We start from the raw sequence: 21,566 nt of genomic DNA, 5'->3' as shown, positions 1-21,566 counted from the left end.
ATAGGGGTGCTGATTTTTAAGGAGATCAATGATTTTTAAGGACTCTATATATATATAACTGCTTATAAATCTTTGACTCAATGATTTTTGGTAATCACAGGTAATTATTTTAAGTAAGTTGTTAATTGTAAAAGTAAAGCTCATAAAAAAGTTTCAATTTTGGAAAATTGTTTGATTGATTTTGATAAAAAATTAAGACTAATTAAGTTGCTAGACTTAGGTGTTAGATTTCTCTTTCTCCCTTAATATTATAATAATTGAAATCTTTCTTTCTCTTCCTTTCTCTCTCCTTCTCTTCTCTCATTCTCTCTCATACTCAAGGACCTGATTTGAGGTTCAACCTGTATAACATTTTGTGGTTCCACCTCAGTATTTTTTTTAAAGGTCTTACATCTCTCTCTCTCTCTCTCTCTCTCTCTCTCTCTCTCTCTCTCTCTCTCTCTCTCTCTCTCTCTCTCTTGAGGTCTTTCCAATGAGGAACCTCTCTGTCTCTCTCTCAGGTCTTACATCTGTAACATCTTGAGGCCCTTCCACAGAGGTACCCACTCTCTCTCTCTCTCTCTCTCTCTCTCTCTCTCTCTCTCTCTCTCTCTCTCTCTCAGGTCTTACGTCTGTAACATCTTGAGGTCCTTCCACTGAGGTACCTGCGTTGATTTGACCCGGTCGTCCCTCTCGTAGAACTCAAGCAGCATGTGCGAGGCGAACTTGTCCCAGTCCACGGTCCCCTCCTTTGCAACGTCGACCTTGTCAAATAGTTCGCCATACTCCTCGCGCGTCCCCTTGTCGAGGAGAATGGACAGCGCCTCACAGAACATGTCACGGTACAGTGCCAGCTTGTTGTCGTAGCCGTCCCCCTCCGTCTGTGAAAAGGTCAAAGGTCAGGGTTATTGTCTACATGTTATACATATTAATGTATCATATTATGGATTTTATGGAAGTTCAAATAACGCTTTTTTTATTTACAGGTAAAATGGATGTTTTTATATCAATTTTGTTGAGAAAACTCGTGATATATCGATGAGATATAATTGTAACCCTATAAACCCAATACCCTTGCCTTGCCTCAGTGCTGTGTACAAAGTACAGACCTAGCCCTGCACCACCTAATGACTACTAAGAAGAGCTCCCAGGAGCTCACATGCGGTGTGTAACAGACCCTGCCCACAACACAATTACCACTTGTCCGGTCACTGTGACAGAATCCATATCCATCCCCTGTTGTAAGTTTTCTGTCTATAAAGGTTTTCATGTTACTCAGACTTCTGATATCTATGTTTTCATGTTACTCAGACTTCTGATATCTATGTGCTGTCATGTTACTCAGACTTCTGATATCTATGTTTTCATGTTACTCAGACTTCTGATATCTATGTGTTACTCAGACTTCTGATATATATATGTGTTACTCAGACTTCTGATATCTATGTTGTCATGTTACTCAGACTTCTGATATCTATGTTGTCATGTTACTCAGACTTCTGATATCTATGTTGTCATGTTACTCAGACTTCTGATATCTATGTTGTCATGTTACTCAGACTTCTGATATCTATGTTGTCATGTTACTCAGACTTCTGATATCTATGTGTTACTCAGACTTCTGATATCTGTGTTGTCATGTTACTCAGACTTCTGATATCTATGTTTTCATGTTACTCAGACTTCTGATATTTATGTGCTGTCATGTTACTCAGACTTCTGATATCTATGTGCTGTCACGTTACTCAGACTTCTGATATCTGTGTTGTCATGTTACTCAGACTTCTGATATCTATGTTTTCATGTTACTCAGACTTCTGATATTTATGTGCTGTCATGTTACTCAGACTTCTGATATCTATGTGCTGTCACGTTACTCAGACTTCTGATATCTATGTTGTCATGTTACTCAGACTTCTGATATCTATGTTGTCATGTTACTCAGACTTCTGATATCTATGTGTTGTCATGTTACTCAGACTTCTGATATCTATGTTGTCATGTTACTCAGACTTCTGATATCTATGTTGTCATGTTACTCAGACTTCTGATATCTATGTTTCCATGTTACTCAGACTTCTGATATCTATGTGTTGTCATGTTACTCAGACTTCTGATATCTATGTGCTGTCATGTTACTCAGACTTCTGATATCTATGTGCTGTCACGTTACTCAGACTTCTGATATCTATGTTTCCATGTTACTCAGACTTCTGATATCTATGTGCTGTCATGTTACTCAGACTTCTGATATCTATGTGCTGTCACGTTACTCAGACTTCTGATATCTATGTTTCCATGTTACTCAGACTTCTGATATCTATGTTGTCATGTTACTCAGACTTCTGATATCTATGTGCTGTCACGTTACTCAGACTTCTGATATCTATGTTTCCATGTTACTCAGACTTCTGATATTTATGTGCTCTCTATTTATGATACAGTGTACAGCTTAGTTTCAATACTTATCCCAGCAATACCGTATAACGGGTAATTTTTACTGCTGTGATATTTTAGGAATTTTACTTAAAATAGGGCGATTTGAATTTTTACACATAATTTTTTTACGAATTGGACATGTCTGTAAAATTTAAAATCATCTGTGGTAAAAAGGGGGGATTTCACCGTGACTTTATTACAGTTAACACACATACAAATCAGAAAATCGTTTTTATGTTATCTTCGTATCCCCGTCATATTTATTGACTGAGTGATTGAAATCTAGCTACTTACGTGGCATTATACCTAGTTTTAAAATATACTCAAGACTGAATAGAAAAATCTAAACTGTTATTACCACGTGACCAAAAACGCTCTAATATACCTACATATACAGCTGTCAGGGACTGAGCTGAAGGTCATGAACATTACTCTCATACGTACGATGTAGAAAATTTATGTTCGGTGGTTTTTTTTACGTCTGTGAAAATTCACGCGTTTAATTTTTACGGATTTATTAAACTCTTAAAAATCAGTAAAAATTAGCAGCACGTAAAATAAATAAATTCAATGTTTATCTCCTATACATATACACTGTATCCTAACCATATATTGAGACCATTAGGTAGTATAGTATACAAACAATGTAACTTATAATATCATATGGGTATCATGTGAGAATCATATAACTTATAATATCATATGGGTATCATGTGAGAATCATATAACTTATAATATAATATGGGTATCATGTGAGAATCATATAATTCTGATTTGAGGTTCATATGATTATAAAGGGCATCATACCATGAATGCTTTCTGGAGCTTGGCTAGGTCCTTCATGGTCAGACGATTCTCCAGTTTATTGTCAATAGAGACCGCCTTCCTGAAAAATAACAAAAATTAATCAGTGCATTACCAAGTAACTACTTAAAAAATTGTTTTACTATTTTTTTTTATTAATGAAAAAGTTCCCAGCTTTGAGATACATGAATTCATTTTTTACATAAATGCAACATTCTGCGTCTCATCATGACCTTGACATTTGACCTTAAACTTCAGAGATCAGATAACAATTAAGTTAACCTGAGTCCATGTGATCCTTACCAAAGTGCAACTAACACATGGTTATTTCAAACATGACCTTGACATTTGACCTTCTTCAGTAGATTTGTTAGACCCTCACCAACACAGCAACTAACTCAGCAACTTATATTTATATAATTTTAAGCCATTGTACGATTATATATTTTAATATTAATAAGCAAACCCCGCTGGAGCCTCAATTTGGCGTCATTTTTATTATCGGTTATATAGTACAAAATCGATACGTAGTGTTATCACAGGCAAAGACACTGGAAAATGTAAATATATAAATATAAACACATGCAGATATGTTTCAGTGTATCTTTAATGGGTTATTTTAGCATGTGTATTCTGTGACATACATTTAGTGATGTATATCACCATTTAATGTAAATTTAAAACTGTTAATATGGTCTCCGATATAATTTCACTGCATACTTAGACGTAAACCAATTGTACACAATTTCACTGTATACAGTATACGTAAGGCCACATAAAACTAATTTTTAGATTCTCATCCCCGCACGCCCCTCTGAAAATGGCCCACCCAAATGCATTTTATTTATTTTTTTTTTTAAAAATTAGAAAAAAAAATTTCGGGAAAAAAATTGCACACAATTTCATTGTATAAGTATACGTAATCCAATTGCACATAATTTCAGTGCTAGCTCACCCTAGAGATTATAATTGTCAATGACTAGTGACAAAAATCTTTACAAAGGGGTACAACTCAGTACATGCAAAAAAAAAAAAAGACTTTAACAGAACTTTCTATGTGAAGATAAAACAAATTTTTGCTTCAGCCAACAATCCACCATGATTAGTCATTATAATTTTAACTGAAAACTAAACACATGCATCAAGTCCTAAACAATAAATATAAAGCAAAAAGCATCATTGTTCATTATTCAGCAGAATCGGCTACTTTACTGGTAGGGCACCTGTGCAGATCACCTTTAACCGGCCTATATACCACACCTCTATAAGTGTACCCTGACAGTTAATATATAAATATATAAGTACCCGGTAATACATGCTGGCTGCACTCCTCCCCCACTAGGTAATTCTGTGCGTTACTTACAAAATCTGTTGTAAACTTTTCTCCCGTTCAGGTTTTAAATTTCTAGACAATTTTGTAGGCGAAGCAAGAAAGGTAACTCCGCGAGACAAGCCTGTTCTGGTTTGATGCAAAATCAATGGTAACGATTAGGTACATCATGTTATTTTGCTAAATTTATACTTACTTATCAAAACTTGAAACGAATTTAAGAGCCAAACAGTGTAAATTTTAAGGTACTTCATAATACATCATATAAAATTGTTAAATCTAGTAGAAATTTGTATTATAATCTATCAATTATACTATTAGTAGCTCCACGGGAAATTCAGGTTGACAGACCGTAGAGTTACAGTTTCATCCCCATATAAAAAAATGTATATTTACAATTTTTTGCACACAGTTTTGCATGGACTTATTAAGGAAAATATTCTGTAAAATTTTCATACATAAAAATTCCTGAGATATCTTTTACTACGTACACTAATTTATTACTTTACTTGCCTCCTAAACACCATAACCATCCATGGAAAGTGAATTAAGCTATACAGCAACCTCTGGTAATATAGGATGCGATATAAAAACTGCCATGTAAGAATCTAAATATATCTCAAATTAGGTTAAATCCAAAGCCCTTGCAAAGGCAGCACAAATTTTTTGTGAGCAATAAATATAGTTTTGTGCAATGGTGGAACCGTAGCTCTGAAGTCTGTCAATCAAAATTTTCCACAGAGCTACATTTCTGTAGCTTTTTGTATGTATATAGGAACAAGATTGAAGTTGACAAGCGTTTTATAACGGTGATATCACCTCACTCCCATAAAAACAACGAAATGTTATTCTAACAAAAGTTGATACAAAATCTCTCTGTCAATACACAGGGGCCAAGCCCGTTTTAACATTATTTTTTTGTGTCAAACTTATGTTTTACTTTTATTATTATTATTTTGTAATCATGTACATTACTCATTATATTTTGTCATAGCTTCCATGCACTTGAAACTCTTGGCAATATACATCTGTTGAAAGTTTTAAACTTTATTAGCACATTAGAAGAGTGACAGAGTCTACTGCACTGTTCAAAACAAATATAGGCCTACACCCCTGTATAACCTATGTAGTTTTTGGATGAAAACTAGACCTATTGTTATTCTTGAGAGATTAATTAAATCAAACATGACCCACTTGAAAATCTAAATCTCTGCATGATTGACCTACTTTTCTTTCTCGGGAGTCTTGCTCCGCGAGGACTTCAACATGTCCGGGGTTTTGGTGGTGTCCAGTTTCCCGGATGTCGCCACCGTTGGTGTGGTGGTGGTGGTTGACATCTCGAGACTTTCGGCGGCGAGATTAGAACAGCAATTAACAGGTGCCCGTTAAAGGTCGGTTTCTTACGACTCTAGACTCTTTCAGTCTACAATGAAAACTAGAAATCTTCATATACAGCCATAGCGTGTTACACACAAATTGAACGTTCAATTATCCATTGTGTTTAGCACGTTGAACGCCGTGTAATAACACCGTTTGTCAATATCGCTTAAACCTCGCCATTTGTAAATCAAGTTGCCAGGGATCAATAAAAGAGGAAATGTCACCGGAACAGAAAAAATATTTCCGGATTATAATTCGTTTATATAATTAAACTATTTTTTTTTTAAACTGCTATATTGGAACTACGTTTTGTGGCTACTATCAAGTCTTAATTTAAGAATAGCATCAAATCAAATCCGGCCCATGGGGTCTAACGTGAATTTATGTTAGCCATAGCTCTTTACTGATTAAAATATTTTTGTGATATGCAATCCGATTAAAATAAGATCTTTGATGCGCTCCGACAAATTCGATGTCGCTAGCGTTGTGTGATAGATTGTACACGTGATATGTTACTGAAACAGAAATATCTTTACATCTTCCAGTTTCAATTGGTAATTTGTGATTACAGTTTCTTAATTTTGTAAATATGACTCTTAAATCGTTTCGAAGTTTCTTAAGATACATTTTCTGTCGAAAGTTTTTCTTAAAAATTCTGTAATTCAAATATTTGGGGGAATTTTCTACGTTTCTGAACCAAACTTGTAACACTCAGCAACAAATTTTAGCCAGTTCATACTAGAAAAACGTTGATCAATCCGGACATATAGAAAAGACCGCATGAGTTACATGTATGTGTATCTGTCACATACATGTATCTCAACAATTTATGAGTGCATAAACGGACCCTCAGTCCCGTTTTAACATTAATTTCAATGTAGACATAAATTATGGTTACATTGAAATTAATGTTAAAACGGGCTTGGCCCCTGTGCCCTCGGTAAAGCATTTATAAAAATAGCGATACATTACATGCGCAAGTTTGCAATCATGCGCCAATATAGGTTTAGCCCAATAAGTAATTATTCGTACATTGATAAAGATTATCAATGGAGATCGTCCAGTTTCCCCATAAACAATACAATTTTGTGTACTAGACTTAATATGCTGTACAAATTAAAAAAAAGTTTTAATGGACTTTCTCTTAACTATCTGTGTATTGGAGCCTCAAACATTGCTTTTATATCAAATTCAGTTTCACATTTATTATTCGAACTATTAAGATTTTCCAGTATTCTTTATAGGGTTACCTTTCTTTACATTTTTGAATTTAGATTTGACAGAGACATAATGTTTCTTGAGGTGGAATAACACACCTGGAAAAAGTCACTCAGATAAACAGGAAATTTGTTGATAATGAAAGATGTAATGATAAATAAACTGTACAAATGTCAAATTATAGCGAAAAATTAGCAGTTTGGGGATAAAAAATGAATATGTAAAATAATTATTCCAGTAAGTAACAACAAACGCCCCTGCGGGATTCGAACTCGGGATGTATACGGATCGCAAGTCCGACATTTATGCACTCGGATATGGAGTAAGTTACATATTTCAGTCCATAAAATCCCTTCAATAAAAAGAAATGTCGTTTCGATCAGCGGTTTACTAATGGATCCTGAATTTGTTGTGGATACGTTTAGCCAGGTGGAATTTTCTTCTCGCCGTTCTGCATTGTGCATTAAACAATTGCTGCATGGCTTTGTATTATTGCGATTACTTGTCAGTCTTCGTTTTCGTTTAACATTTGAAGTCACATCTACTGCGGATAAAAAAAGGTTCTTAATCTACTAGAAATGTTATTAATATGGCTCTCCTGTAAAGTATATCCAGTGAAAATCCTTCCCCTAACACACCCAATTCCAATATATTACGGAGGGTTCGGAGGTTGTATCACTGGCATTAAACTGCTGTTTGGTTCACTTATTATTCAGATGAATTTGATATTGAAACTCTTGCAAAAATAGACATACATTTGCCTCATTACAATATCACTCACTAAGATATTGAACTTTGTGCCTACAAGTGTAAGGGGCAATCCTCTGAGGTAAATAATGTTAATAATTGCATGTAAAGTAAAGGCTGTGTTTTGAAAGATTTTATAAAGATGCAGGTGCGGGGCGCAGGCACTGTAGTTATGCTTCCAAAAATGTCGTTTTCCCTAGTTATAGTCTGCATGTCCCAAGATTTTTATACTGCACATTTGGACGATTTTAAATAAAAAATACACATGTATGTGAAAGAAGTGCAATTGAAAACGATAAAAGGGAAGAATTCCATCTTCATTGACATATTATTATTTTTCACTCGGAGAAATTTACAGGACCGACGGAAATTGAATTTCTTACGGAAATTTACAATAGGGAATGTTTGCATCGTTTCGCCATTCGGAACTCACTCGTAATACCTCGCACAATTTTTCAACGTTATCATCCGGGTCTGCTGCAATACAAAATCCCCGTAACCATCACATTTTTTAGCCGTGTATTGAAACCTGATAAGCTAAAGGGGGTGTTTTAACGGAGAAATCTAGGAAATTGTTCATGCTTCGAACATCGTTAGAACACCGGGGTATTTATAAATATCGAGTAATTAAGCAAAATCTGAATCGAGGATATCTTGGACCAGAGTATAGGGAATTTAAAACAATAAAGTATGGTTGTTCTTGTTTTATTAGTCTCTGTTTATTGTGTGAGATTGATAGATAGACAGTGATCGGTATTTGGTTTATTTCTGGGAGAGTCTAGCTGAGGTGTGAGAGTTTAACGGTACGCCTGATTTATGGCAGAGTCTGGGGTGTGAGAGTTTAAGGGTACGCCTGATTTATGGGAGAGTCTGGGGTGTGAGAGTTTAAGGGTACGCCTGATTTATGGGAGAGTCTGTGGTGTGAGAGTTTAACGGTACGCCCGTATTCAGGGAACATTTGAGAAATAGGAGATACTGTTGATAAGGAGGCATTTAATTCAAGTTCGTGAGGATTACATGTGTACCTGTTAAATGATACTGTGTTGTGGTAAATATATGAATTATAGATAAACTTGTAAATATAAACAACAGTTGTTATATAATCAGTGCCGATGACAGGATCCGGCTTTCAGTACTTTCAGTACTTTATTTTGTGCTTAACCCCCCCCCCCCCCCCCCAAACTCCCAAAAGGAAATTAAAAGATATGCCGCATACCTGCCTTTAAAAAGAACGAGTATCCAGCTTTCAGTTACATGTAGTACTTAGATTTTTGCAGGCTGTAAAAATTGCAACAAAAATATTAATGTCTGTCAGCTTACACCTGCGACCAGGCACGTAGCATAGTTTTTGAAAGTGGGGGGGGGGGGGGGGGCAGACTCATCCAAAAAATCTTGACAAGCAAAAAAAAAAAAAAAAAGGGAAATTAGAACTTTCCCAAAATCTTCAAAATCCTAATCCGTGGGGGAGGGGGAGGGGGGGGGCGCTGGCGTAGTATATCACTTCAATTTCAATCCTATTTTCTTTATTTTCATATCAATTTTTTACATCCTCGAAAAAAGTGGGGGGGGGGGGGCCAACTCCATGATAATTCAATTTTTTATATGTAAATTTTAAAAAATTAGTTGCTGCGAGAAAAAGTGGGGGGGGGGGGGGCTGCTACGTGCCTGCCTGCGACTGTACTGTACCAGTACTTATAGCCTATAGGTGCTTGAGGACAGGATCCGACCCTTGCTCCCCCTTCCACCCCCCCCCCCCCCCAATTATAAAGACCCCCGGGGCTTTACTCTTTTTTTAAATTAAATTATCCTTTTATAACATATTTCTAATCTAATTTATTCATTCATTGCCCAAAATAACCTATTAAAACAAACATTTTTTTTAAAAATCAGACCCTCTGTGTATATAATACAAGAAGGTTGCTAACTTCGTCCATAATAGTTACCCCAACTCAAAAATTGCATTTGTATAAGGGGGAAGTATATATAGAACTAAAGAAAAAAAGAAAGATGATCTGCGTCTGAGACTTTAATCAATTAAGCTGATTTGATTTTTAAATGTTACAAGGAATAATTAATACGGAATAATTAATCAAACAGTGTACGAGCAGTTGGTTTTGTTTTGTTTTTTTTTTGGGGGGGGGTCTTATGTTTTGTGTCATTAGCCATACCCGCACTCTTGTGAAGTCACGTGATAAAGTTGTATCGTCTTCATGATCATGATTGCTATTGTAAGTTTTTTCTTTGCTTATTGTTTGTACTTAAATACTTATCATCACACCTCTGTTTCAGTGAGACTTATACATTACACATATGTTTCAGTGAAAATCTTGTGATGTTTCGCCCAAGGAGCCACTTTTTGTGGATTTTCCGGTAGAACACAGTTTTTTCTACAACAAAGCTGGTACGGGTAGGCCTATCCCGAAATTTCGAAACGACAGGAATTACCCAAATAACATTTGAAAATACCAAAATGGCGTGAGAATCTACAGATATTACTCTTTATGTTTATCTAAATTTGCTTTACACAACAAAATATTTAATAATTAGATCCATAAACTTTCGGTTTAATAACTGATTAAAGAACGATAACTCTTCCAGCAGTTTCCTTATGACCGCATTTCAATTTACATGACCTAATTTTTCTCTTCTTTAATTTTTAAAACAGCGTAGTCAAGAATGTAGCAACTTTTAGAAAGCTACTCTTGAGTAATTTAAAATAGTCTGAGTAATGTGCTATGTAAGGATACAGATTCTGTAATACAGTGAGGTCGCTAGTTCTGGGTCATGTCCGTCTGTTTGATAATTTGCAATATTTATGCCCCTCTTTAAAGAAGGGAGGGCATATTGCATTGGCAATTTCTGCTGTCTGTTGGTCGGTCGGTCCACTGATGGCTTCTGTTAATTTTCTTATATATATGAAATTTGGTATACAGTTTTATCATAAGAATATATAGGACAAGTTCGATTTTAGATTGTTCGATCGAACAATTTTTGACAGATTTATGCCCATTGGACTTAGAAAAATTCCAATAATTTGCAATTTCCATTCCTTTTTTCGCAGAGGTTGCACATACTGAAATGAAATAATAATGACGTCAGAGCGACGTAACATTTTATTCAATTTAATTTTTTCATCTCCGTCTTACCTGTTATCGTTAAACCACAAAAATATGTTTTTAAGTAAACTGGCCATCAAGTTGGGAAGCTCCTTCAGTTTGATTAATTAGTAAGATTAGTGTTAATTTAATTGAGCACTTATCATTATGAAAAATTTTGACATATAAGTGAATGCTTGTGCAATATTTTTCAGCTATTAGTACTCGACCACAATTTTTACATCAACCGCTAGATAATAAAAGTAGCATGTTGAAAATGAGTGAAAATCTCCATCTCGAAAGGGATCGATTCCTAATTTCTGTAAATGTTTAACTTCAAATATTTTTTGCGGATCAAATAAAGGAAGGCCCATTGTTTGTGATCAATGTATTTATAAAGTTTTCTCTGCTTCATTACAGTGTGACCTGAAACTTATAGCAGTGACCGGGAATTAGAGACAACCGGGAATTAGAGACGACTGGGAATTAGAGACGACCGGGAATTAGAGACGACTGGGAATCGTATTCACTGTATGAGCTCGTCTTCAAGAAAGCGTTTGATTTTGCTCTTCATCAATCTAATGTCAAAAAATGAAATGTGGTCAAGTAATTAAAAATAGACCATAGGCTTGCCACTTGAGCATGTATTAAGAAAATAACATTATTATTGTTAGAGGTCTCTTTACGGTATAATAGTTAGAGGTCTCTATACAGTGTAATATTTAGAGGTCTCTTTACGGTATAATAGTTAGAGGTCTCTTTACAGTATAATATTTAGAGGTCTCTTTACAGTATAATAGATAGGTCTCTTTACAGTATAATAGTTTGAGGTCTCTTTACAGGTTCCTTGTGTATCAATAAAGAGTGGACTGATGGAGCAAAGATAGAGTTTATGTGGTATAGTATTCATGTAATATCACCATGTTCATGTAGCTATACTCTGTATTTTTAGGTCACCTGAGTCACTCAGGAGACCCATTGCTATCTCACGTTTGTCGTCGTGTGTCATTTGTAGACATTTTAGTGCGTAAATTTCTCTTAAATGCGTATGAGGGCAGTAGTCATTGTGTTAGTCCTGGGGTAAGAACTGTTGCCCGAGAGCATAGGCCGAGGTCAACATCAATTTCTTACCCAGGAATTGATAATATAACTATTGCCCACATTCCCATTTGACGATTGATGTGTTAGACGAGGAGAAACATATCCTTGTGGTAATGTCTGGGCTGGGATATTGTCCAATTATCTGCCCCGGGGACAGTCAAATAATCAGCCGGGATAAGGGGGATAGCCAATCGTATGTCATAAGCCAGTAGTTAATATAAATGACCTCATAAATAATTTGAAAAGTTCCCATTTTACGTATATGTGATAATAGGTGTGAATTATGTTTTGTTATAGTCTGTTTTCTAAATGGGGTGAAGACGAAACTGCATTTTACATATATTTTATAAATTCATTGTAGATAAGAACTTACTAAAGATATGTGTCACATTAAAAAAAGTTACTAACAATAGGATCAGACAGAAAGCAAATCCTGGGCAAGCCCTGTTTTCTAAAAACAGACCTAAAACTAAGTTATGATGATGTTAGAGAAAGGAACAAAGAAAACAAGAGTACATGTTTAGCAGAGAAAGTCTGTGAGAGAGAGAGAGAGTATACGTTTGGCAGAGAAAGTCTGCAAGAAAAAAAGAGAGAGAGTACATGTTTAGCAGAGAAAGTTTTCAGAAATGTAGATACAAAGTGAAAAGAGAAGGAAAGAAAATTTAAAAGAAAACTTACATGTTTAGCAGAGAAATTATGAGTGATAGAGAGAGAGAGTGAAAAAAATTAGATAGTAAAAGTAAGTACAGAAATCAGAGAGAGAGAGAGGGAGAGAGAGGGAGGGAGAGGGGGAGAGAGAGGGCAATAGTACATATTTAAATGAGAGAATCAAAGATAGCGAGACAATGAGAGCAAGAGTACATGAAAAGTGAATTAAGGAGAGAGAGAGAGAGGGGAAAAGAGAAACAGAGCAATAGTATATGTTTAGGATAATGAGAGAGAGAGAGAGAGAGAATTTAAATAGAGGGAACTAGAGTAAATGGTTTGTAGAAAAGAAAAAGTTAGGCCAAATAAAAAAATATGTGTGGTACTAGTAACATCTGAAAAAAATTCAAGTAGGTAGATGAGGATTTTTTTTTATAGAATAGCATAGAAATATATAAAATGATTTTCTTTTTCTTAGTACTACCTAGCACTGCATTACAGGTGGCATTTGTATTTAGTGAGATAAATAAACTAAATCAAGATTGGTTGGGAGCATCTAGCTTTTAACTATGAAACAAATATTATTGAAATATAATTTTTGTTTCAAAAGAAAAAAGTATAAAATGTTCGATATTAATTAAGGCTTCGGAGTTCACTTGATTTGGTTTCATTTTCATTCAGAATGCTATGGTTTGTTTTTTTGTGTTTCTTTTATTTTAATTCAATTCAATTAAACAAAAGTAAAGTCAATCTCAATATTTCTCATTTTAAATTTAAAAAATGATCTATATCTTGCAATTCCAGAAAAATTTGAAAATTGGCAAAAAAAAGTTAAGGGTCGGGGGTATAAAATAGGGATGGTTGTGTGACCGGAACCACAGATATTTTTTATTTGGCCTCAATGTTTAACAGAGAAAGTTTGAGAGAGTAGGTAAATGTTGCTATTAAATAAGAAATGGAAGTGAGAAAGAAAAAGCAAGAGTACTTGTTAGGCAGATAAGTATTAGACAGAAAGAGCAGCAAGAGTACATGTTTAGCAGAGAAAGTCTGAGAGAGAGAGAGAGAGAGAGAGAGAGAGAGAGAGAGAGATAGTTCATGTACATGTTGCAAGGGAAAGGGAATAAGAGCGAGCAAGCTAAAGAGAGAGAAACAAAAAACAAGAGTACATGTTTAGCAGAAGGAGAGAGAGAACATGAGAGAATGATGGTATGAAAGAGAAAAAGACAGTTGGTACATATGTAGCAGAGAAAAAGTAAATATTTAAAAGAGAAAGTTTGAGAGAGACAAAGAGAGAGCGAGCGCATACAGAGATAACATGTTGCTAAAAAAAAGTGAAAGAAAGAAAGAAAGCAAAAGTACTGGTGAAGCAAGAAGTAAAAGACCGAGAGAGCAGCAAGAGTTCAGGTTTAGCACACAGAGAGAGAGAGAGAGAGAGAGAGAGAGAGAGAGAGAGAGAGAGCATTTTTAGCAGCAAAAAAGTAAATGTTATACATCATGTTAGATAGAGAGAGAGAGAGAGAGAGAGAATACAACTATATATATATATATATATATATATATATATATATATATATATATATATATATATATATATATATATATATATATATATATGTGAAAGAGAAATAGACATAAAAAGCTGGCAAACATATAGGAAACACATGATGAAAGATTACTTGTATTTCTTTAGCAGAGAAAGTCTGAAAATGTGTCTTAGATGAGAGAAAGAAAGATGGAGGGAGGAAAGAGTGAGAGTACATGTTATGTTTGAAAGTCAGAGATAGTGAGACAAAACGAGCCAGAGTACATGTTGATCAGAAAAGTGAATGAGAGAGAGAAAGAGATATGATTTAAAAAAGAGTAAGAGATAGAGCAAAAAAAAGTTAATATTTAACAGAATAAGTACGAGAACAAGAGAGAGAGAGAGAGAGAGAGAGAGAGAGAGAGAGAGAGAGAGAGAGAGAGAGTACATGTTGCTATTTAAGAAGAAATGAAAGAGAAAAAGAAAGAGCAAGAGTACCAGTCATTAATAAGTAGATAAAGAGAGAGAGAGAGAGAGAGGAACAAGAAACAAAAGTATATGTTTAGCAGAGAGGATGCATGTTTATCAAAGACTGATTGAGAAAAAAAGAACAAGAGATAAAGTTTAACATACAAGTGTATTGTAGATGTACATGTTTTAAAAAGTAAACAGAGAGAGAGAGAGAGAGAGAGAGAGAGAGAAAGAGAGAGAGAGAGAGAGAGCATGAATATCTGAATGAGAAGATAAATAAAAAAGGAGAGTGGGAGAAAGTATTCACCAATGTTTTAGAGTTTTAACCAAAAAATTTATCTACAAGTCAAGTGTTTTAATCATCAGATAGTAATAGACCATTATTTATTTATGAATGGAAAATATATAATTTTAGAAAAGAGTCTGTTTTAAATTAAAATATTCCTTACATACAAAATTTGATATGATATAAATCCATCAAATCATTAAATAGTTTTGAAAGAATGTGGTTGACATAATTTTAAAACACTTTATTTTCATTCAACAGGTTATGACCCAGACCGCCCACATCATGGACACAGCAAGCTCCCCATACATCACAGCAAGCTCCCCATACGGAGTAAATCAGTGTTCTAAGTGTCCGGGGGACACAGAGTACCATTGTGTATCGTGTCCATGTGATCTGTGTCCCCAGTGTAAAGAGAACCATGTAAAAGATCTCAAAACAATAGACCATAATGTTGTGTCACACCGTGATAAAATCAACTACATCCCAACACAAGAGATTTGTGTGAGACATCCTAGCCATGTTTATACAAAGTACTGTGAACCTTGTCAAGTTCCTGCCTGTAATAATTGCCAAACACATAGAAAACACACTCAGATAGATGTTAAAACAGCCTATAAAACAAAGCGACAACAACACAGAGGAACCATTCACACCATCAGAAGTGAGGCTCTCTTTTACAGACCTGTTCTCCTGACAGGAATCAAAGCTGATGTCAAAACCTGTCACACAGAATTCTCCCCCCTTCAATCAGAGATGTTAACAAAGGCCCAGAAACTGAAGGATCTCATTGACGATGTGGTATATGATCTATTGAACTATGTGTTATGTTACTTTGATTTCAAACACAGATGTAAAAAACAGAAGATAGAAATGATCGGACATATTGTCAGACTAAGGAGATATGAACACAGATATGTACAGCCAGCATTCACATTCAGTGCGCTACAATTCCTCTCCTTCACAAAGACAGCCCTCCCCCAGATACATCTTACACTCCACACCAGCCAGCTCTCCATGACTGAGTCACTCAACAAGGAGGATGTGATGGAGTCACTGAGTGCAATCCAAATCACAGAGAGAGGAAACCGACGCGTAGGAAACCAGTGTCTGCTGAAACTGACGTCTGGTGCTGAGCTCCATCAATCTCTCACACTGACAGGTGTTGATTATTGTTATCACATTTCCTGTGTGACATCAGACCGGGTCTGGGTCAGTGATCATAGAAACAATCTCATGTTGGCAGACACAACAGGTGTCCCTCTACATCGTGTGGAGAATTCAGATAGTTATTTATATGGATTACACACAGTGAACAGTGAGAGTGAACTGATTTATATAGATAGGAATTATAACATCAACAAACTGTCAAAGGATATGAAAACAACCACCACATTTATAGAGAGAACAGACTCTACATGGGGACCACGGTGTGTGTACTGGTCCCCGTCCACTGGGGATCTACTGGTCGGGATGTTTAACATTGATACAAAGACAGCCAAGGTAACCCGGTACAACCAGAGTGGACAACTCACACAGACCATACAGAACCACAACACAGGACGGGGACTGTATAGTGAACCTCACTATATAACAGAGAACAACAATGGGGATGTCGTGGTGTCTGACCATAGCTTTATCTATGGGTCTGGTGCTGTAGTGGTGACAGAGCGTGGAGGAAGACATCGTTTCTCCTACACAGGACATCCATCAGGATCAGGACTATGGCCAGGTGGAATCTGTACTGACGCACTGTCACACATCCTGGTGTGTGATATTATAACCAACACAGTACAGATGTTGGACAAGGACGGTCAGTTCCTGTCACATCTACTGACAGAACCACAAGAGATGGATTCACCACAGAGCCTGAGTTATGATGTCAACACTCACCGTCTCTGGGTCGGATCATTGTGGGACAACAAGGTGTGTGTCTACAGGTATATCACCAGACAGGACGCTCTGACAGGTAAGTCTGAGTCATTATCATTCACATTAATTAGATATAGATAACTAAGACACACAGTCCGTGTTAATTATCAGTCAATAAGATACATGTAAGACATGTTTATCTGTGTGATTGTTTGTCAATATAAACAACTCATTGTTACAGGGTTAGCTGGGATTCATTGTTTATCTTAAATATACATTAGTTACATTTCTTTTATTAATTAGATGTACATTCACATGACATTGTATTTCATGTATTTGGTTAATTAGAATAAAAGGTCATCGTAATTACTTTTTGTGACACATGTATTGTAATTAGTTACAAGTAATTTGAATTGGTTTAATTAATTAGATAAATATTATTGCATGTGTCAATGTAATCAGTTTAAAGTTTTAATTTGTAGATGTAGCTCTATCATTACATATACTGTATGTATTAATTAACAGCTAATTAATGACTTGTTGTAGATGAACACAGACCCCGTCCTGATGGAGACACCCGATACACGACACCTCGTCACAACAAAAGTCATCAACTAAACGAAAGTAAAACTCACTGACGCATGTACTTGTAATCTGTTGTTTTGTGACATGTTAATTGACTTAATTTAAATAATTAGACAAATAATAAAGCAAGTGTTAGGGTAATCAGTTCAAAGTTTTAATTGTAGATGTAGCTCTATCATTACATATAATGTATAGAGATGATTAATTAACAGCTAATTAATGACTTGTTGTAGATGAACACAGACCTCGTCCTGATGGAGACGCCATGTCCAGCTCAACACCAGCCGTATATTGGAGATAGCTGGGATATTGACAGGTTGTAAATGTTTCTGTACAAATCTAGTCTGCTCTCAAAACCACACATGTTGTTTGTCACTTTGTTCAACACCTGCAGCTGAAATTGAGCTGTGTATAATTCACATGGACTGTAATACTGACTCCTGTTTATTTCACACTTTGTGATCATCCAAACATGTTGCTGAGTGAGAAACATAGTGTTATACAAGTTTTTACTTTGCTAAATGTGGATTATCATATAGTATATATAAAAAATATCAAAACGACGTCTATAATAACTAAAGAAATAAGTGTAAATAATATTTATCAATTTGAAAATCTATCTTTGCATTGCTAATTGTGGCATTATTATACTCCATGTAAGGGAATTCTAAGGAAATAATGATTTCAACCTACCCCTCATGAAGGGTATAATTTGACCCGTCCATCAGTCAGTCCTGGTTTTTAGCTCACCTAAGCTGAAAGCTCAAGTGAGCTTTTCTGATCACTTTCTGTCCGTCCGTCTGTCTGTAAACTTTTTACATTTTCGATTTCTTCTCCTGAACCACTTGGCCAATTTCAACCAAAATTGGCACAAATCGTCATTTTCAAGTTTGTTAAAATAAAGGGACACACCCTAATTAAAGGGAAAAAATTAGGATTTATTGAAAATTTGGAGATATTATTTTTTAAATCTTCTCAAAAACAATTTTGCCAGAAAAGCTGAAACTTGTATGGAAGCATCCTCAGATAGGTTAGAATCAAGTTTGTTCAAATCATGGTCCCCGGGGGTAAGGTGGGGCCACAATGGGGGGGGGGTCAAGGTTTTACATAGGAGTATATAGAGTTTATCTTTAAAAATATTCTTCTCAAAAACCATTTGGCCCGAAAAGCTGTAACTTGTATGGAGGCATCCTCAGACAGTATAAATTCAAATTTATTCAAATCATGGTCCCTGAGGGTAGGGTCGGGGCCACAATGAGGGGATCAAGTTTTACATAGGAATATGTAGAGAAAATCTTTAAAAATCTTCTCAAAAGCTATTCGGCCAGAAAAACTTAAACTTGTGTGGAAGTATCCTCAGACAGTATAGATTCACATTTGATCAAATCATGGTCTCTTGGGGTAGGGTGGGCTACAATGGGGAATGAATTTTTACATAGGAATATATAGAAACAATCTTTAAAAATATTCTGGGAAAATTTTCAGCCCAAAAAGCAGTAACTTGTGTGAAAGCATGTGTTGTGCAGATTAAAGTTTGATCAAACCATAATACCGGTAATTCCAGAGAAAATGGCCATAAGAGAGGTGGGGGGGGGGTGTTAAATAGGAATAGAGAAAAAATCTTTTTACTTGTACAACAAAAGGGGCTTGATATTTACCATAAAAATATGTGGATAAAAATTGGCAGATTTATAAAAAAAATTGAGCAAGATCTACTTACTTAGTAATTGTAAAGATATTTTGATTTGATACTGTAATGAATATTTGATCAGAGTTAATACAGTTGTTGCTCGTTGAGCAATGTGGCCCCTGGGCCTTTTGTTTATAAGCATAACTCCTTTAAACAGCTGCATGGAATTTCAATGTGAAGATTTGCATTTAACAAAGACAAATGATAGATGAGAATATTTGCAGGAACAAAATGATCTGATGATTTTGTGCAACTAATGCCCATTATTAATTTGTGTATTTAATTCATACTCTGCTATTCTTGATGTGTAGCAATGTCAAGTAATGGGGGAGCATTAGTTATTTGACTTTGCTCACTTTTTCTTTCATTAGTATTTGGTGTTATTCATTAATACAATTATTAAATGATGAATTTTGTTTCTTACAGACAAGCTGCTTTTTCAAACGCCTTGAGGGGGAGACAGTACAGAACCTGCTCGATAATCCATAATTCTGATTGTCACTGATATCGACACAAATTGTATAAAAATAGTTTGTTGTAAAAATAAGGCGTCATCAATGGACTCCGTTTCTGTGTACATAAATAATGAGTCCGTTTCTGTGTACGGGAACTTTACATAAAGAAAGCGTCATCAATGAACTCGTTCTGTGTACATGATCTCTAGAGATATATCGCGTCATCAATGGACTCTGCTTTCTGTGAACATGAACTCTAGAGATATATCGCGTCATCAATGGACTCTGCTTTCTGTGAACATGAACTCTAGAGATATATCGCGTCATCAATGGACTCTGTGTTCTGTGTACGTAAACTCTAGAGATATACCGAGTCATCAATGGACTCTGTGTTCTGTGTACGTAAACTCTTGAGATATACCGCGTCATCAATTGACTCTGCGATCTGTGTACGTAAACTCTAGAGTTATATTGCATCATCAATGGACTCTGCGTTCTGTGTACGTAAACTCTAGAGATATATTGCATCATCAATGGACTCTGCGTTCCGTGTACGTAAACTCTAGAGTTAAATCGCGTCATCAATGGACTCTGCATTCTCCAACGTGAACTCTACAGTAATTGTTATTGATTTGCTAAGTTTACAGTATGTGTATGTTTTATATGATATGCTCCTGAAATATTGTCGCTTAGAATGGTGGCTAATGTGTGCTGATTCATTTTTTCAGTTTTGATTTGCAGACAAGAAATTGATTAAACACATTTAAAGGGGAATAACTCAAATTTGTATTCTTTTATTTGAAATGAAAAAGCAGTTATCCCCCTTCTAGTAATGTTTTCTAGAATTATCTGTATTTTATGTTGTTGATCCCTGACATTTTTTTTTGTAGGAGAGTTTATTGAATATCAGTCAATGTTTTATTACAAAATGCCATGATAAGTGTAATTGGGGATTTGGGAGAAGGGGGATTCAAAGTGGACCATACCCAAAGGTTGTTTTTATAAAGTTTGAACAAAAACAATGGCAACGTGTAAATTGCTGACTTTAATGTGTATTATATATTGTACGGCTGAACCATGTCTTAGATATCCTAAACCCTTTAATACCTGCAATGTTATGACAAGTTACATTATTATATAGTGGGATAAGGCAAATGTTATGTAGAACATGCTGTTAACACTCTGATACAACTGTTTGTATGGGGTTTATGATGCATTTTGTAAAAATATACCTATATGTATATTATTGGTGGATTTAGCACATTTCTCCGACATAAAAACTGAGTTATAATGATCAGGTAGATAGAAAATTCATGTTTTTGTAAATAGTTTTTAAAGGAATATTTTGACCGACTTTAAGGTGGTATGGGACACTTCCATGTTGTGACGTATTGTTTATCGAAATAAACAATAAAATGAATTATAATTATATAAGTTGTTTCTTTCCCAATATTGTCACCTAACAGCATAGCGCAGTGGGTTAGATCTGTAAGTCATGAGTTCGAATCCCGCTCGGGGTTTTACAATTTTTACCTCTCCAAATATTTTTATATGTTTTTGGGGGGGTTAAATATTGTAAAATTTGAAAATTCTACACTGGTGAAAGTATTTCAATTATAATGTACCATAATCTACATTAATATCGACAGATGTCCCATACCACCTTAAGAAGAATGGTGGATTTAGCACATTTCTCTAATATAAAAAACTTGGCTTTGTTGAATAAATAGATAAACAACTTGTGTTTCTGTTTAATATTTCATATTTATTTAAATAATTTTGAAGGAATATTGTGCTTATGTTTAAGTGCTCATATTCATATTTTGAGACATTTACAGTGCAGTGTTTGTTTAATGTTTATGCATACCATTAATTACATAATTCATATACAAATGATTTTTTGGGGAGTATTATCAAGCTGTAGATAAAACTCAATAAAAGGGACAT

General features: G+C 35.2%; 2 protein-coding genes across 4 annotated transcripts in view; one reads left to right on the top strand and one right to left on the bottom strand.

Moving 5' to 3' along the window:
* Nucleotides 1-6,130, bottom strand: part of LOC105326241 (cilia- and flagella-associated protein 337) — a 29,100-nt gene extending 22,970 nt beyond the window's left edge. The window contains 4 exon segments of the mRNA XM_066081186.1: nt 610-860; nt 3,226-3,304; nt 4,586-4,681; nt 5,780-6,130. Of these exon segments, the coding sequence (XP_065937258.1) occupies nt 610-860; nt 3,226-3,304; nt 4,586-4,681; nt 5,780-5,889 (536 nt within the window). The 5' untranslated portion in view covers nt 5,890-6,130.
* Nucleotides 6,131-10,066: 3,936 nt separating this feature from the next.
* On the top strand, nt 10,067-21,566 carry LOC117687749 (uncharacterized). Of its 3 annotated transcripts, none has more exons than XM_066081120.1 (8): nt 10,067-10,125; nt 10,217-10,372; nt 11,413-11,523; nt 11,835-11,889; nt 15,279-16,986; nt 17,436-17,513; nt 17,708-17,790; nt 19,591-21,566. In XM_066081120.1, the coding sequence occupies exons 5-7, from the start codon at nt 15,282-15,284 to the stop codon at nt 17,773-17,775; spliced, it is 1,851 nt and encodes a 616-aa protein (XP_065937192.1). In that variant the 5' UTR covers nt 10,067-10,125; nt 10,217-10,372; nt 11,413-11,523; nt 11,835-11,889; nt 15,279-15,281; the 3' UTR covers nt 17,776-17,790; nt 19,591-21,566. The 3 variants fall into 3 exon arrangements, with proteins under 3 accessions (XP_065937192.1, XP_065937205.1, XP_065937199.1); XM_066081127.1 differs by having other exon boundaries at nt 10,083-10,125; nt 10,217-10,298; XM_066081133.1 differs by lacking the exon at nt 10,217-10,372 and having other exon boundaries at nt 10,075-10,125.

This window comes from Magallana gigas, chromosome 1, assembly GCF_963853765.1.
Source record: "Magallana gigas chromosome 1, xbMagGiga1.1, whole genome shotgun sequence".
Classification (NCBI taxonomy): Eukaryota; Metazoa; Mollusca; class Bivalvia; order Ostreida; family Ostreidae; genus Magallana; species Magallana gigas.
This window is presented reverse-complemented; position numbering and strand designations above follow the sequence as displayed.